This window comes from Paroedura picta, chromosome 1 (genome assembly GCF_049243985.1).
Source record: "Paroedura picta isolate Pp20150507F chromosome 1, Ppicta_v3.0, whole genome shotgun sequence".
In the NCBI taxonomy this organism is placed as follows: Eukaryota; Metazoa; Chordata; class Lepidosauria; order Squamata; family Gekkonidae; genus Paroedura; species Paroedura picta.
This window is the reverse complement of record NC_135369.1, coordinates 151,831,587-151,850,274: the sequence shown is the minus strand read 5'-3', so window position 1 is coordinate 151,850,274 and position 18,688 is coordinate 151,831,587. Positions and strand designations below refer to the sequence as shown.

Here is an 18,688-nt window from a genome sequence, read left to right as displayed (position 1 = left end):
AAATATATTTTTTCCCAGACTGAAATATGGCCACTGCACAACAACCAGAAAGGAAGTGTAGGCAGTGTAGTGTGTTTTGAATTTGCAGTAGGCCTAACACAAGGAAAGGTGTCTGTATTTGTATACTGGGGGGGGGGGCACACCAGGGATGCTTCTTGGGAGCCAAGGGGGCAGCAGCCTTTAAAAGTTTGGGAATCACTGCTCTATAGTCTCTTCCCCCAGCCCCAGGGAGGGGGCAGGAGAGAATTCTCTGCTATAGTTCAGAAGGTTAAAAGGTTAGAGCCGGCTCAAGTTCCAAGGGAGTAGAGGCAAGTCCGTGGTTGCCAAAATAAGAACGACATCTTGGGACACCCTTAAAGATAAGCTAGTTTGTACTGGCCTGAGCTTGTGTAGATTAAATCAAAGTTTAACAGATGGTTGTGTTTTTGTGTTGAGTTTGCAGATATACAAGGAACACACATACGCATGGGCAAGCTTTTCTGGTCTTGTGCCACTACGTTGAAAAAAATTGGGGGATAAAAGATGGTTGGAATTGGAAGGGGATGAATTAAGATTCAGTTGGCATCGGTAGTTATGGTATGATAAAGCTAAAGTTAATATTGATTTTAAAAACCTTTATGGAGGAGTTGGAATACATATAATAGGTTTTATGTAAAGACACCATTGTGGATTTCAACACAGGAAGCTTTTCATAGAGGAGAAATGGGAAAGAATGTGGTTGAAGGGAATTCAATTTACATTATGTTCCCATCTTGAAGAGAATTTTTAAAAAATGTATAGGTGGCATATGACACACTCAATAGACTGAGTAAAAGGTATAAGAATGTTCCAAATAAATGTTGGAAATGTGAGCATTTATCAGGCCCATTTTATCATATGTGGTGGACTTGCTCTAAAGCAAATAAATTTTGGGCACAAATACTTGCATGTGTACAAATTTTGGGCACAAATACTTGCATGTGTACAAATTTACTTCAGTGTGAAGAAGTGTCTAGAGGGTTCCTCAAACTTAGGATTTAGGATAGCCTTCAAGGTATCTCTTATACCTCTTTCAACTCAACACCAGCAGGGAATTAAACCTTGCATATCTCTTTTTGAATTCTCCCCAGTTGATATATTTTCATACAACATTCTGAAACTAATGATGGTCTCATATCAGAAGACTCATGCTGCTTGTACAAAAAAAATGTCAGAACCAGTGGGAAATGGAGTTTTTTTGCCTATGAAGGGGGAAGAATGGCAGAAAGTGTAGAGCACAAGGAACAATCTCAATGTGCATGGGGAGTGACCTTCCACAGGCAGTAAAAAAGTGGTGGTGGTGGGGAAATCTGAGAGAATCTGTATGCTTTTGAATTATCTTCAGCTTGGAAGTGAAACAATGGGGAAATCATCAAAAAAAGCATGCTCAGAAAACCCAGGGAAATAGTGTTGAGAAACTCAACTGAGTGCTGTAGGAAGGAAAATCAATGCAGAATGACAAAGAAAATCCAACAGACATGCATGGTGAACACAAGGGAAAATACCCATGAATAATAGGCCTATATGCTATACTCAGGTATTCTGATGCTAAATACTGGTTCCAGATAGCAGCAGGCTATCTTTGTTGTGCATTTTCTCAAGTCCCTCTGCAAAGTCAAAATTGTACCTCTGCAGAGGCTGTCAGTTGTCCATTAGAAGACTTTGATTTCATTTGACAATGTCTAACCCTGAACATGGAATCACTGATTGGTTCAAAACTGAGAAAGGAGTTTGGCAAGGCTGTATACTGTTGCCTTGCCTATTTAACTTGTATGCGGAGCACATCATGAGAAAGGCGGGATTAGAGGAGTCACAAATTGGGATCAAGATTGCAGGGAGAAATATCAACAACCTCAGATATGCAGATGATACCACTCTAATGGCAGAAAGAGAAGAGGAACTAAAGAGCCTGTTGATGCGGGTGAAGGAGGAGAGCGCAAAAGTTGGCTTGAAACTCAACATCAAGAAAACAAAGATCATGGCATCCGGCCCTCTCAATTCCTGGCAAATAGATGGGGAAGAAATGGAAATAGTGACAGATTTTATTTTCCTGGGCTCCATTATCACTGCAGATGGGGACTGCAGCAAAGAAATTAAAAGACGCTTGCTCCTGGGGAGGAAAGCTATGGCAAATCTAGACAGCATCCTAAAAAGCAGAGACATCACCCTGCCTACAAAAGTGTGTTTAGTCAAGGCTATGGTATTCCCAGTTGCAATGTATGGCTGTGAAAGTTGGACCATAAGGAAGGCCGAGCGTCAAAGAATTGAGGCTTTTAAACTCTGGTGCTGGAGAAGACTCTTGCGAGTCCCTTGGACAGCAATGTATGGCTGTGAAAGTTGGACCATAAGGAAGGCCGAGCATCAAAGAATTGAGGCTTTTGAACTCTGGTGCTGGAGAAGACTCTTGCGAGTCCCTTGGACAGCAATGTATGGCTGTGAAAGTTGGACCATAAGGAAGGCCGAGCATCAAAGAATTGAGGCTTTTGAACTCTGGTGCTGGAGAAGACTCTTGCGAGTCCCTTGGACTGCAAGGCGAACAAGCCGGTCAGTCCTAGAGGAGATCAGCCCTGCCTGCTCCTTAGGCCAGATCCTGAAGATGAAACTGAAATACTTTGGCCACCTCATGAGAAAGAAGGACTCCCTGGAGAAGATCCTAATGCTGGGAGCGATTGAGGGCAAAAGAAGGAGGGGACGACAGAGAATGAGTTGGTTGGATGGAGTCACTGAAGCAGTAGGTGCAAACTTAAATGGGCTCCGGGGAATGGTAGAGGACAGGTAGGCCTGGAGGATCATTGTCCATGGGGTCGCGATGGGTCGGACACAACTTCGCACCTAACAACAACAACAACAACAGAACCCTGACCACTTTAACACAGGGGTAGTCAACCTGTGGTCCTTCAGATTTTCATGGACTACATTTCCCATGGGCCCCTGCCAACAAATGCTGGTGGGGGCTCATGGGAATTGTAGTCCATGGACATCTGGAGGACCATAGGTTGACTACCCCTGCTTTAACAGATATCTACTTTTTTGTTCATCAAACTCATACAAGTTATCCCTGGGACTAAGTGACTGTGGCCGTGCCTGCTAAGACAAGTTGCCCACAAGACAAGCATGTAGCCAAACACCTACACAACAGAATGCTTTATTGTCTGAGCATAACAGCATGTGATTGACACCATTGCTACTTCATAAATCCTCCCAATTTGTTGGTCATTTAACTTTGTAGTTACTTGGGAAGCTGCATCTGTATATTTGTGGCTTTTTGAAATTATTTGGTGCTTGCTGCTACATTATGTACAGTCCTGATTCAGTAGAATATCTTGAGGGCTTCTGCAATCTGTTTTACATCCATTGGTGGTTTTCTCGCACTACCAGGCTGCAGGAACTTCTTGATCGTGGGGATGTTGCTTATTCTTCCTTTATAAGTCTAGATAGAAAGAGAAAATATATATATATTCAAAGAAAAAGCATTTTATATCAAGAAAAGGTAACCAGTTATTAGCATACCTAGAGGATGATTCAGTCTTGGATCCATTTCAGCCTGGCTTCTGGCCTGGCCATGGGGTGGATACAACATTGGTTGCCCTGATGGATGATTTCTGAGAACAGCTGGACCAAGGTGGATCAGCACTGCTTGTGATGAACATTCACCTCTAGATTGGACTTCTGTGACTCACTGTATGCTGGCCGCCCCTTATCCCCAACCCAGAAACTGCAAATGGTTCAGAATGCAGCTGCCTGGGTCCTCACAGGAATATCCTGGAGGGCTCACATTCAGCCTGTGCTCCGGCAGCTGCATTGGTTTCCACTTGAATTCTGAGTCAGATTTAAGATTCTGGTGTTTACCTTTAAGGCCAGCCACGGTCTGGGTCCAGCTTACCTGAGGGACTGCCTCTTTGCCTATGCCACTCGAAGAGTGCTTCGCTTTGCAAATTCCAACTGATTGGTGGTCCCCGGCTCAAAGGAAGTATGTCTGGCCTCAATGAGGGCCAGGACTTTTTCTGTCCTGGTGCTATCTGGGTGGCATGAGCTCCCTGTCAGAGCAGGCCATGTCTGTAGTCTGTTCCCTAATGGCTTGTCCATTTAGTGAAGGTGGATCAAGGATACCTAAGTGTCTGTAAAATTTTGCATTCAGAGACAATTGTATGGTACCCAGACCACAACTAAATCTACAATATTTATTTATTATTCATTAGATTTGTATACTGTCCTCTTGTCTTTGATTTTAATATTCACAAATGGCAATTAATCAAAGACAAATATTTCCTAAGTGAGTCTAGATTCTCTCAAATTAATTTTATGTAGCAGCTGGACTTACAGTAGGACAGACAGGAAATGAAGGGCAGTAACCGTGTGTGAGTTGGGGAAGGTAACTGGAGGTCACCAAGGGCTCTGAGGCAAAGGGACCAGCTTGCAAAGAACAAAAACTCCAAATAACCAGATCTTTTGGCATACAGTTATCCTGATCCAGGATTCCACATAAGAATATGTAGAGCACTTTCTATGCAGGGTGTCTTATTCATTGAAACAGGAGCAGTGGATATGCACACAGAAAAGAACATCAACAGTGTCTACTGCCTCTGTTGAATTAATGATGCCGCCCTTTGGGGAAAGTGAGTTATATATATCTGAGATGAGATGCTGCTCCTGTATGAAATCCTAAGGGATTGAACATGGGGTCCTCTGTTCTACAAAGATACCAAATATACAGCACTCACAGGAACAAATGAACTCCACTGATACACGTAATAACTGGAGAATCTAAATGTAGCATCCAGCTTCCTGTGGCTTTACATGAAGGTAGTTGAAATCTCCACTGACATGGAACATTATTGATTTCAGCTCTGATTGCTCTTTGGTCACCGGAAAAGCCTCAGCAGGGTCCAATTGGTCAAGGAATGGCCTCTCCACATCTTTCACAACTTCTTCAGGGCTATTGAGGGCTTACCTTTAAAAGAGGGAATTTTGATAGAATGTCAGGCTTGAGCTCTTCTGCCATTAAAATGACTTCAAGCAACTGAACATCAGCTCTGCTGAACTTGTTTCCAACAAGGTAATCCTGACCGTGATCTTTGAGGACCTACAGAACAGAAAATATTTTAAGGGGCTCATGTTATGAGCATAAACAAAATACATTATGAACTACTTAAAAAAATTCAGTTCCTTCAATAGCAACATTTCATAGTCAGGATTTGTAACAGTGATGTTATGGGATGACCTTCTGCATAAGATACCGTTTTATGTCATAGGTCTTTCCAACAGGCTTTCTCTAGGAGAAGAATAATTCTGCTAAATCACTGCATTGAGAGACCTTGCATGAGCTCATAGAGCAATGGAAAGATGCAATGCAGAATAATCTCAAAGAGGAAGATGTCTGTTGCATAGACTATACTTACCTTGTTCCAGTCAGTGGACATGTAGATCAGGATCCCATATAATAGAAACACATTATGACAAGCAAAAAAAGTTTTTTAAAGACTGGAGTATGCCTTCAGTTTTTTCACATCAAGAAATATGCCTCAACTATCAGAATTTTCAGATACTCTCTATTAAGGAAGGAATTCTGATGTGCTGTAGTGAGAATTTCACCTGGTGTTTACAGAGGGACATGTGAATTTTACGTATCTGATAAGCTGTACATATGAGACTTAAACCAGGGACCATGAAGAGTTGACACTATCAAACCCACTGGACCATACAGGACCACCACCCAACTATGGTGGTCAACTAAGCTTCTTCATACCTTTTCAAAGACTGGAAAGTATCTGGTGGTGGCCCTTTCAATGATCAGTGCAAGATTTTTTTCTTTTTCCTCTGCTGGCTTGATAGGATGATGCATGATCATTTCGCCCAAATCCATGATACTTTCAATGTACATGTCCATTCTGAACAGAAGGGAGTATAGAAATAGCATCAGATAGCTGGTGAGCATTGACTTACATTTTAAATACAATTAATTCAGAGTACTAAAACGAATTGCATTAACAGTGAATGTATTCCATTGTCTGAATGAAGAGTACCAAACTGACTACAGTTAAATAATAATACTTGGAATGTATTACTTAGCACTCTTAAATGCTCAAGATCCTGGCCAAACAATATGGTCACATGAAGTATGTACGCATAGTACATCACCGGGTCACATAGGTTATTATTGTTAAGGCCATATTTGAGAGAAGGGGAAAGAGAGTGGATTCCCTAAGGCCATGTAATAAATACATAGAATTTATCACATTTTTATTAATCTCCTCTGTATCCTGATTAACCCATTTAGAGACTTCCTGTCTCTTGAGTACATTTTGCTGCCAGGTTATCTTTCTATTGGGGGTTGAATAGTATTTTCATTTTGAACTTTATATGTGTGGGCTATGTTGATAGCACCAGGGAATAAATCTAATAACAATAATAACAATAATAACAACAATAGTGTCCCTGAAGGAAAAGAGTTCAACTACCCTGTTTGCTGAGGGAAAGGGTTTTCCCATCTTGCCTGTCATGAAGGAGGGGTCAATGGAGTTCTCATTGCTCCACAGTGCCCTTTTCCTATCTCTGTCCCAGCTGATAGTGGCTGAAATCTGCTGATTCATAACTCGTCAGCCAATCAATCTGCAGACTAGAGACTTTGCCTGACAGTACAAACAGTCAGCAGAAATAGGAATGTAGCAGCGAATGTAGAGAACGTTACGGTACATGGCATTCTCCTTGAGGTCTTTCCCACAGAGCTTGTATTTTGCTGCAATGTAGTTGAGGATCGCTCGGCTCTGCACCAATTTCATGCCATCGATCTCCACCATGGGCACTTGCTGGAACAGCAGGGATCCATCTTGAGAACAGAAGAAGAGACACTAAGAGATCTGGCAGCAGCAAGTTTCAGGAGCACATCTCTTCTTGGGAATTTAAGCCTCACTCCTGCATTCTGCTTTTTATCGTTTTAAACTTTCTCTCCAGGGCGAACAAAAAGAGATTGGATATATAAACTAATTGAATTAAAGTTGGTTGGCCTGCTGCCTCAGCACCAGCTCTCTCCTGAATAGGTAAAGGTAAAGGTATCCCAGTGCAAGCACCGAGTAATGTCTGACCCTTGGGGTGACGCCCTCTAGCATTTTCATGGCATACGGGGTGGTTTGCCAGTGCCTTCCACAGTCATTACCGTTGACCCCCCCGCAAGCTGGGTACACATTTTACCGACCTCGGAAGGATGGAAGGCTGAGTCAACCTTGAGCCGGCTTTTGGGACTGAACTCCCAGCCTCATGGGCAGAGCTTTCAGACTGCATGTCTGCTGCCTTACCACTCTGCGCCACAAGTGGCTCTTCTCTCCTGAATAGCAACATCTAAATAAAAATCTATTGAAAGCCTGAAATAATTTAATAGTCTTAACTATGTTTACAGTCCTGAAACTGCAGAAAGTTCAACCAATATTTTTAGAGGACTCACAGTATGCTGCTGTTCCTAGGTTATTTATCTTGGTTCTGCTCTGCACAGTTGACCCTTAAGTGCCGTTAGGAAATGGGGTTATGTCTGAGGCTCCAAATTTGAATTTTGAGGGGCTGATTCAGATGGGGACTGTGGAGCACAGGAAGAAAGGGCTTCAGCTTTCCCCCTGCACCAATTTCCTGATTTGAGACCTCTCAAAGTTACTCATTTGCTCTAATAATGAGAAGAAAACCCCCCTGGGGGGGAGGCACGGGGAAGATGGTGGCATAGTCAACTGGGTTATAGCCAACTCCCAGACCATGAAGGGGCTGATCGTCATTAGGATCAGTAAAGCAAAGGGGGAAACATTAGTCTCCCTCATTTTCTCCTCTGGTAGTCCCTCTGGAAATGCTGGAGGTCCTTAACTGATCTGTTGAGGAGTCAGCCTCCACAGCTCAATCCTTCTGTGTCTGGGGTCCAGACGCCAACGGCCGCCATTTCTCTTTGTTCTTTTTTCTGTTTCTGTTTCTCTTTTTATTTATTTATTTTTGCAATATCTGGGTTAAAGGGAAAGGTATCCCCCGTGCAAGCACCGGGTCATGTCTGACCCTTGGGGTGATGCCCTCTAGCATTTTCATGGCAAACTCAATACGGGGTGGTTTGCCAGTGCCTTCCCCGGTCATTACCGTTTACCCCCCAGCAAGCTGGGTACTCATTTTGCCAACCTCGGAAAGATGGAAGGCTGAGTCAACCTTGAGCCAGCTGCTGGGATTGAACTCCCAGCCTCATGGGCAGAGCTTTCAGACTGCATGTCTGCTTCCTTACCACTCTGCGCCACAAGAGGCTCTTAATATCTGGATTATTCCCGTTGAAAGACTTTATCAAGATTCCTTATATCAATTGGAGAAACAACATCATATTAAACAATTTAAAAAATCTGGAAACAAATTAAGCTGTTAAGATCACATGAGATCACATAGAAACAGAAGAGATGAGTAAAAAATTAGATATTTTGAAACAAAAGGATTGAGCACGCTGACAAACCGGGCAGATGGCTGGCATATAAACTTTTAAAAAACCTACAGAAAAAGTCCATCTTTCAATTGGTATATAATAGAGTGGAATATTTATTGGATAAGGCCATTCAATATTATTTTACTAATTATTTTCAAAGCTTATATCAAGTACAGGATAATCATGATAATATAAAGAATTGAGTTTTTGGAGCAGTATTCCTATCAATGAGGAACATTGCAGAATTTTAACTCAAAAGGTATCTACACAATAAGTTCATGATGCAATATTAGCCATGAAATTGCAAAAAAACCCTGGTCCTAATGGATTATTGGCTGAATATTAAAAAAAATGATCCATATTATTACACCAGTTCTCCTCCATTTAATAAACAATATAATGGCTAATATAGAAAGAACATATAGAACACATAATATAGAAAGAACATTTCCAGAATCATAGGAGCAAGCATCAGTAACTCTTATACACAAAGAAGTTATGGACTCATTCTCTCCACAATCCTATAGACCAATTTCATTGCTGAAATTTAATTGGTCTAATTGGTCTATTGGATTGGAGATTACAAAGTTTTTGTTAATGTATTGAATGAAAGGCTTAAAATGTATAGGTGATGTTGTTCATGTGGATCAAACTGGTTTTATGCCTAAAAGATATATGAAAAATAATATACATTTTGTATTAAATGCAATGGAATATGTATATAGTACACATTACAAATGATGGGATGTGGAGAAAAGTTTTTGAATTCATTACAACAAATATATTCTAGCCAGGAGGCAAGAATATTGGCCAATAGCATGCTTACTTGTAACAAAATTTGAATTATGAAGGGAACTAGGCAGGGATGTCCATTGTCTCCCTTATTATTTAGTTTACTTTTAGAGACTTTAGCTATAAAGATTAGATATATAATGGATCTTTCCAGTTTAGAGGCTAAAGGAGAGGAATTTAAAAAGAGAAGTTATGCTTATGATGTGGTATTTGTTTTAACAAACCCTGAGAATACACTTCCATTGTTATTAGATATCTTGAAAGATTTTGGTTATTATTCTGGCTATAAAATAAACAAGAAAAAATTAAAATATTGGTAATTGGAGCTTCAGATAAACTATTGGAAATCTAAAGCTTAACTCTAGTTGTGAAGTCAACTTGGACAAAATTAAGTATCTTGGAGTGGTCTTAGATAAGGATCTGTATACAAAAATAATTATGTTACATTATTCTGGCAAAGATGGACTTACAAAGGTGATCCAAAATGAAATTTTCGTGCTCAATGCGAATGGCTATTTTAAAAATGTTTTACCCAAGTTCAACTTTTATTTCAAGTGATCCCATTGGAAATCAATGATAACATTTTACAAAAATGGCAATGTGAAATCAACAAATTTATATGGAATTATCGAAGGGCAAGAATTGCATTTAAAACCTTACAAGATGACAAAATGAGAAGTGGTCAAGGTATGACAAATTTAAAATTATATTTACATGATGAAGCTTTATCCTGGTTGACTGATTAGATTATAAATCTAGCTTCAAGAAACCTTGTATTTGAGAAGATTGGTCTTGACAAGGGATTTCACAGTCTTCTTTAGCCTATGCATAAGGCCTTGAATTTAATAAATATATGGAAAAATATAGTCACAGAATAATATCTAATTCATCCCTGTTGAAATCTCCAATTGAGGCATATTTCGAAAAAGCTCAACTATAAAGATTGGGTTGCCTTAAATACAAAGATTTTTTTAGCTCAGCGAGGACATGGAGAAATTGGAGAGAACTTTCCAAAATGGCTAAGCTAACCAGTCTAATTAATGGCAGATCAGCAGAAGAATTTAAAGAACAATGACATCATTACACTGACTCAATAGATAGATAGTACACGATTGTACTAGTTGAATAACAGTAAGTCATAATCATAGGAGGGTTCACTGTCATGGTATTTTTGTATTTTGTATTCTGTATCTTTTTCTTTGTCTCATCTGTATTCTATTTCAGTTTTAAAAATAATAAAAGCCAGTTATTCCATTGCTTAAAAAAAAGAAAAAAACATAACAGCTTTGTGGCAGGGCACTGCATGGCAGCTCTGCATTCAAGGCAATTTTTGATGTGGAAACACATCTACCAGCGCACTCCCTGTAACAAAAATTACAAGACATGACGCCCATTTGTGTCACACCCCCCCCCCCCGTCTGTGATAGAAACACAGGTGACAGGGTAACAGGGAGCCAGTAGATTCAAATGAAGACAGGTGGCAGTGGTGGTGTGGTGAGCGGGGCTCAGCGCTGAGCCTGGCTCACTGCACTCCTGCTGCTGCCCATCTTCCATGGTTGGCCTGCTAGGAGTGCAGGACTAGGTGCAGCAGTGGATGAGGAGGTGCCACAGTGACTTGGGCTCAGCACTGGCCATGCCCAGCTGCCACCACCTTTGCTTTCACGTCCGGCCCCACACTCCTCCCAGAATCAAGTTGTTGCTGATTAGTTGACTTGCAGTGGGGCATTTTTGGCTGTAATGAGGCGCGACACACATTTTCCGGCTTTTAAACGGCCACAGCTTTATTTAACACATAACAAGGTTGGCACAATGAGAAAAAGAGCCTGACCTGCCAGTCAGCCTACTGGTTCCCAACCCTAGGCTCTGAGGGGCACCCTGGAGATCCCACACGTTACCAGCCAGGAACTCAAATCTCGCTGCTGCTCAGAATCCTGCTATCAGGGAGGAGACCTTTTGTGGAGGAGCTAAAGGGCGCCAACCTCAGTTGGCTGCCTCTAGGTCCCCCGGCCAATGGGTCTGTTTAAACCTACCCAGCCGAGTGGCTTTCCCGTTGTGCGCCACTTCTTGGGAGGTCCTGCCAAAGCTCCAGGGGCTCATGTAAACAGACAGGGCCCCTGCCAACAGGCTCTTTCTCATGGCAACCCCCCCCCCACAGCTGTGAGAATAAATTCAACAAAACCAACACATCAACCTAACAGGGTAGGAGGGAGGGAACCTGTCTGCCAGAGAGCTAGGCAAAGAAATGGGGGCTGAGTGTGTGGCACCTTAAAAAGGCCCGCCTGGCTCCGCTCCTTGATGAGCTGTGGTAGCATGCTGCCACCTGGCTCACAGCATGCCTGTGTGCATGCCGCCGTGCCTCCCATGCAGCCGCCCCCACACCACATCAACACGCAGCCTCAGTAAATCCTGGCCGCGCTATTGTTTCCGAATAATCTACGATAATATGATTCTTGGAAAATTTTATACCTGTGAAAATGATAGTATAACTGAACCTAAATCAGGAATCTGAAAAAACCTGGTGCATAGCAAGAGCTAATTTGAGGACCTTTGACTATAACTTTCAAAATGGTCCATTATATTTGACTGGGGAGCTTTGGGGTAATTCTGATGTCCAAGAATGATAATCTAAGATAACATCAATTCTGAATAGTAAATAAATATACACAGAACAAAGTTTGATTCTAATGGCATCTTTAAGACGACACTAGTATAAGCTTTTGTACGCAAGCACACTTCTTCAGATACAGACATTCACCTATTTTACTCACCTTTCTTTAATTTTTCTAGGTCATCTTTTGTTTTAATGAATTGTTCTTCATACTGGAAAACAAAAGCACAAGAGATGCAAGGAATTTCATGGATGTCAGAGAATTCCAATTTTAATACTGATGAAGCTGCTGAATGAAATTGTAGTAGGTTCCTAATTTGTTTCCTCTTTTATGTTCACTTTTGGAAATCATGAGAGAGGATTATTATCAGGATATTGGGTATGATTTTGGAAAGAATGATCCCAACCAAAGATTATTTTCCAGCAGAGAGACACATCTACTAGGGGAGTTTTTTGACCAGACTCTTCTAGAACCTTCACTTCACTTATACCTTATTAGATGTATTAATTTCCAGAGAGGGAAATACTTGGGGCCATTCCGCACAAGTTAAATGTAGCAGAAGTCTTACCTTTGGTAAACGCTACAAATTTGGCGTTCCGCATAACGTCGCACACAATCTGTAACACTCCTGCAACACTCCTGCAAAAAGCGCTTTGTTGTAGCGCTTTTCAGGAAATCGGGAAAAATGGATTCCCCCTGAGAAAACCACTACACTTCTGCGCACAAGCTGCAACACATCAGCAAAAGGCATGTGTGTTCTCAATGTAGCGATAGAAAGAAAGTCCCTCCCCTGCTATCGCCGCCGAACTTCTGGCGAAGTGATCGACATTTTTTTTCATTAGACAGGGAAAGCAACGAACGAGCGAGGCTTCTCAGAGACATCTCCAGCTAAAGTCCCTCCACAGAAGTGATTAAAAGTTAAACAAAGCTCCCTACTGCAAGTGTCTTTAAAGTTCCCAAGCACAATACAGCCCCTTGTTCGATACTGCCCATAATTTCGGCCCCAAATCTCGCCCATGGGGGGGGGGATTTTTTTTTAACTTGAGGAGCCTGTAAAGGATTAAGCACCAGCTCCTACGCCTGCGGAAAGGTCTTTCTGATACATTGAAGGAACGAATATGCGTTGCTACAGGTATTTTCGGGTTTTTAAAAAAGAGTTCTTAAACGGAAAGACGAACACAACAGTTAATTGGCTGTTAAGGGGCGGGAGGAAACGTGGAAAAAATATCGCCTCCCCATTGCGATTTCAGCGAGATCGGAAACTTGTGCGTTACGAGAACAGCGCTAGTGGGAGAGCCTTTTTTCGCTAGAAACGGCTGTGTGCATTACCGCGATCTGCTGCTTTTGCCTGCAGCACTTTTCAATAGCGCACAGATTTAGCCATATTGCCCTTTGTGCGGAATGGCCCTGGGTTTTTCCTCTCTAACATTATTATTAAGTCTGTGGGTTCAGTGAACACAGACTCCAATTCTTCAAAACAGCTCTTTTTATTTAGCAACTCCAGCAACAAACTCAAAATACTGAACAGAGAAAAACAGCACACTCATGCACTTTTATATCTTTCAGGCATCCCGCTTCTGCCTATGATTGGCCCTAAGCAGAGCAATCTAGTTGGACCTTAACAGGTTTCCTTGATTGGTTAGTTCCTTGGCTGGCAGAAGCCCTCATTTGCATCAGTGGCCAAATGCCCATAGACATAACACAGCTGGCTTTGGGGATGGGGATGTTCAGGGCATCCTGAGGTAGGAACCCATATCCTCCATAGCCTGGCCTCAGCCAAATGCCTGGTGGAATAGCCCCATCTTGCAGGCCTTGCAGAACGGTGATAGTTTCATCAGGGCCGTCAGCTCTTCTGGAAGCTCATTCCACCAAGTTGGGGCCCAGGCCTTCTTGTGGGCCATCAACAGATTCAAACTTGCAGAGCAAAGAGCACTGTGGGGGGCATAAGGAGTCAGGCAGGGCCCAGACTGTGAATGGCATTGAAGGTTGATACCATAACCTTGAACTTGGTCCAGAATGCAATTGGCAACCAATGCAGCTGACTCATCACTGGCTGGATATTGGCCCTCCAGGATCACCTAGAAAGGACCCTAGCAGCTGCATTTTGCACCAATTGTAATTTCTGGGTCAAGGACAAGGGAAGGCCCATGTAGAGTGAGTTACAGAAGTCTAGTCTGGAAGTGACCATTGCGTGGATCACTGTAGCCAGGTGTTCTGGGGACAGGAAGGGCACTAATAGCCTGGCTTGGTGTAGATGGGAAAATGCCACCTGTGCTGCTCTGGTGATCTGCACCTCCATAGACAGGGAGGCATTGAAGATCACCCACAAATTCCTGGCAGTGAGTACAGCCACAAACTGTTACCCATCCAGGGAGGGGAGGCATGCTTCCTGGTCCTGTCCTCTTCTACCCAGCCACAATACCTCTGTCTTGGAGGGATGGAGTTTCAGGTGGTTCTGCTTGAGCCACCCAGACACTGCTTCTGAATATCTGACAAATTTCTTCCACAGTTCTCCTAGAAACAGTTCTCCAAGCAATTAACAACAGTTCTCCAAGCAACCAACACCAACCTCAACCCCAACAGCTGCCAATAACCACCGGATGCTCTCCATGCGGCCCCTTCCGTCAATATAATGGAGTCTGGGCTTGCTGGCCATGGCTGTAGATTCCTGGATTCCTGTTTAGATCAGAAGAACTTGGATGCAGAAAGACAATAGAGGCAAAGAAGCTCACTGCTAGTAACACTGTGTGACTTTTCTGGCATGCTTCTCCTTGGTGGTGCTAGCAAGAAGTTATTGTTGTGGTTTTAAAATATGATAGCTGTTCAAGATTCCCACTTGCTGCACCATTTCCTGCTTTGGACTCTGTAGGTAAAAGGTGTTGGAACAGGCAATGACTAGTGTACAAAGAAGAAGACCCTGCAGGGGGCAGCAAGAAGACTATTAGATAGGATATTGAGGTAAGGACTTTCTCTCCTGTTAAGTGTCATTCCTTGTATGTCTCCAGATTGCTACTCTTAGAAGCGATTTCCTGGCTCCTCTTGGAAGCCACAGTTCAGTCTCTCAGCTAGATATGTCATTAGCAACTATCTCTGTCTCTCCTCTGCACTATCCAGTACATTAATTCCTGAATAAACTTTTAACTACTCTTTAATCAGGTCGTGCAACCTCACTGTGTTATTCACTCTGCTAACTTTGCCCCCCTGAAATGTTCAGGAAGGAAGGGAGAGAGGGAAATATCCCCCTTCGATCTCAGCTGAGACTTAGGGCTTGACCCCTACCACTGGCCTTATCTCAAGGATGAGATAAGCCGTTATGGACTGTTGAATACATTTCCTAATCCGGAGTACTTACCTCAGAATTTCCTGGATAGGTAGAAATTCTTGTGTGGCAAAAGGTTGAATGGGTATGGGTCAGAGTTATATAGCTCTAGATCTCCACCTTCTAAAATGACAGCAATTGATTGGGAAGAGAAACTCTCCAGTGCAAACAGAAGGGGAGGAGGGAAGTCTGACTTTTACATGACTTTTCACCTACACTAAAGCCACCCTACTGATTAATCCAAAAAGGGGAAAGGCTTCGTCTTGCACAGCACATTACATGACACAATGCAGATATGGAGTAATGTTTCAGATCTAATCAGTACTACTGTATGAGGAAGGGCAGGATGGAAAAGTGATTGATACACCAGCAGGATGGTTGGCTTATAACCGCTCAAATAGGTGATTTGGGTCCTGGGCCAAATGCTGGATCCTTTTTGTCAGAGCATGTAGAACAGTATTTGACATCCACCCCCCTCCTTTCACACACAACCACATTGTATAAGCAGGCAGCCTCAGGAAAACCCATCCGGCCATCTCTGGTTTAAAATACTTAAATTGGCACAACTGGGAAGGATGTCTGGCTACAATAATGGAGGGCTTCTTTCAGGGAAAGTGACAAGGACTCAGTTTGATGGATCGGTGTCATAACTCAGGATGAAGCAGTTCGACCTAGGCAGAGTCTGCACTTACTTTCTTTATTCCATTGTCAATCCTGTTGAATTCAGATCGCTTTGAACTCGGGTCTTCCTCTCTCCCCTCCTCCCCATTGAAACAGGAAAGTCTTCTGCACATGGTTAGGAAGGCTCAGAAGGTGGGGGGGAGCCAAGCCTCTTTCTTTCTTTTCTTGAAGGGGGGGGGAGAGGAGTCAGGCAGGGAGCCTCTTTATTTTCTTGGAGGGGGGGGAGGGAGAGGATCGAAAAAGGCAGAGGAGGGAGGAAAAATCCAGGACCGACAAAAGTTGAGAGAAATTAGGGGCTTCTCCTTTAAGGCAAGCGTGTCACATGACCAGGTGTAGCCTATCAGTGGTTCTCTACCACGGAGCTTTCTTTATTCAGGATTTTCAACACTTTAAGATATCGCACAATAAAGGTAGGGTCACTCCAGATCAATCCTTCTTGCTGCAGAAGGAAAATTTAAATCGCCCAAAATCCAAACAGAAATCGTATTCTGTGTAGAGGGCAAGGACTGAATCGATCTGGGGTTGGAATAAAAGCTCCGTGCAGTTTACACCCTATTCTGGCTTTTATTGCACTTTTTAAAGCTTAGATGGGGAAGGCACTGGCAAACCACCCTGTATTGAGTCTGCCATGAAAACGCTAGAGGGCGTCACCCCAAGGGTCAGACATGACCTGGTGCTTGCACAGGGGATACCTTTACCTTTAAAGCTTAGAAGTGCTGAACGAACAGCTAAAGGACTGCTACATTTTAATTCTTCACAGAAATGAGAATGCATGGCAGGCTGCTCAAAGAAATCTGACTGTTAGCATCAGATGAGTAGAGAAAGACTTTAATATTGGGTGCTGACGAAAATTCAGGGCCATTCTGCATATCGAAAAAAAATAGCGTTACACCAGGACAATCCCGAAATGCTATAAAAAATCATGCCTCCGGCCATTCTTCACCTTCTGGCTCTCTCGCTCTCCTCTGGTGTCTTCTTGTGCTATTTATTTGTTTGTTTGTTTGTTTGTTGCATTTCTATGCCGGCCTCCTCTGAGGCTCAGGGTAGTTTACATAAAATGTAGAAGACAGTACATGGAACTTAGTTTTTCATAATAATAATAATAATAATAATAATAATAATAACATTAAACTATAACAGAGGTAACAGAGTATAACGATGCAAACAGGTCCAGAGCAGAATGCATGGGTGGATTTCTGGGAGGGAGGAAGCAGGGGCCCCGTAGATGTTGCTGGTCACTCAGTCTCAACCAAATGCCTGGTGGAGGAGCTCCATTACTACTACATTACTAGAGTGGCTCAGTCAGTAACGGGAAAGAAAAATGGGGGGGGGGGTGGAATCTTGCCTCTGAGGAAAGGATGTGGATAGCGTTGTCATAAGGGAAAGCAAAGGGCTGGGTCTAGCCAGGTGTTCTACCGCTGAAAAGAATGGGAGTTACCTTTTGGCCTCCAGCAAGGGTATGCCTGTGATCACAGGAGGACCTGCATGTAAAAAAGTCATCTTGGATGGATCCTATAGTAAGGAGGGGAACTGGGAATGACTGAATGAAAAAACTGGTTGCTCAGGTCACTGCATGCAGAAAGTCCTTCAGTTCAAAGGCTCTCAGACCAAAGGGCTGAAATCTTGGACAGTTTCCCAGTCGGAGCAACAATTGTGGTCCAACTGTCCCACCTCTGTAAGAGGCTATTGCATATGTCCATGCTGCATAGATAGTTCTGGTGCCAGCTAACAGGAAGAGAAAATGCCCATTGGGCAAGAGACTGGGCATTCTGAGAGACCTGCTGAGCCAAGCTGCATTTTCTGCCAGTTCATGGTAGCTCAGGAGGACTATGGAATCATTCTGAACTGATAACCAGACGTATCTAGAGGAAGTTCATAGAGACTGAAGCCTGGGTTAATCTACAACCCAGTTAATCATCTCAGCAACAGAACATACGTCTTTTACACAGCTCAAGAGGGAAAAATTAATATTGACACTGTTCCCACCAATTCCTGTCCTGCTTGCTGCGATTGTGGTGTAGGAATTCTTCACACAGCCTCTTGTGGAAGCAGCCAGAATGATTCAGATGTACACATTAACCAGCATAAAAAGCCTTTGGCAGAACACTGGGATAATTATATATGGCGGGGGTAGTCCACCTGTGGTCCTCCAGATGTTCTGGCAGGGGCTTATGGGAATTGTAGTCCATGGACATCTGGAGGACCACAGGTGGACTACCCCTGATATATGGTATGTTCCTGCTCCGTCCTGACCTGGACAGCCAGATCTTGTCAGATTTCAGAAGCTATGCAGGGTTGGCCTTGGCTAGTATTTGCATGGGAGACCTCCAATAGATACCAGAATTCTGACAAGGAGGCAGCTAGTGGCAAATCCTCTCCAAATGCCTCTTGCCTTGAAAACCCTACAGGGTCACCTTACGTCTGCCGTGATTTGATGGCATTTCCCACACCATATTCCAGCTCTACATTCTGTCTGCTCAAAGGCTAAAGTCAGAAATGCATGTTCATTGTGACTTCTAGTAGTAATCATGCTCTATGTAATAGCATAGCTTTCTAGCTTCCCAGGCAATATTCTACAACATTGTCTCATATTCTCAAATAAGATTTGTGGCTCAGTGGCAGAGCATCACCTCGGCATGTGCAAGGTCCAGTCAGTAGGTGATATAAAAGGTTGCCCTTTATTTTTAGTCTTCTTGTTTTATGTTTTAACTAGTATCAAAGCCCATTTTAAAAATGGGCTGTGAAAGGGGTGGCAGGCAGGCAGGGTGTGAGAGGGTGGCTGAATCTCCCTTTGGCCCGCAAAGCAGGCTAAAGGGAGTGGAAAGCCCCCCCCTCTGC

At 43.0% G+C, this 18,688-nt stretch overlaps 1 protein-coding gene across 1 annotated transcript; it reads right to left on the bottom strand.

The window, feature by feature from the left end:
- Positions 1-3,147: 3,147 nt before the first annotated feature.
- On the bottom strand, positions 3,148-15,347 carry LOC143823147 (glutathione S-transferase-like). The gene is made up of 7 exons (XM_077309136.1): positions 15,203-15,347; positions 14,420-14,526; positions 12,010-12,061; positions 6,712-6,844; positions 5,765-5,906; positions 4,970-5,101; positions 3,148-3,448 (listed from the first exon to the last, which is right to left on the bottom strand). Exons 2-7 carry the CDS (start codon positions 14,504-14,506, stop codon positions 3,329-3,331), a joined length of 666 nt encoding a protein of 221 aa, XP_077165251.1. The 5' UTR covers positions 14,507-14,526; positions 15,203-15,347; the 3' UTR covers positions 3,148-3,328.
- Positions 15,348-18,688: the final 3,341 nt, after the last annotated feature.

Bases quoted from the DNA above. Each gene is read 5' to 3' on its own strand.
- LOC143823147 (XM_077309136.1), bottom strand. From the start codon at position 14,506: ATGGCCAGCAAGCCCAGACTCCATTATATTGACGGAAGGGGCCGCATG. The intron at 12,062-14,419 runs GTTGGTGTTGGT...TTTGTTTTCCAG, and splicing joins TGGCAGCTGTTGGGGTTGAG to TATGAAGAACAATTCATTAA. The intron at 5,102-5,764 runs GTATGAAGAAGC...TCTGTTCTGTAG, and splicing joins ACTTTCCAGTCTTTGAAAAG to GTCCTCAAAGATCACGGTCA.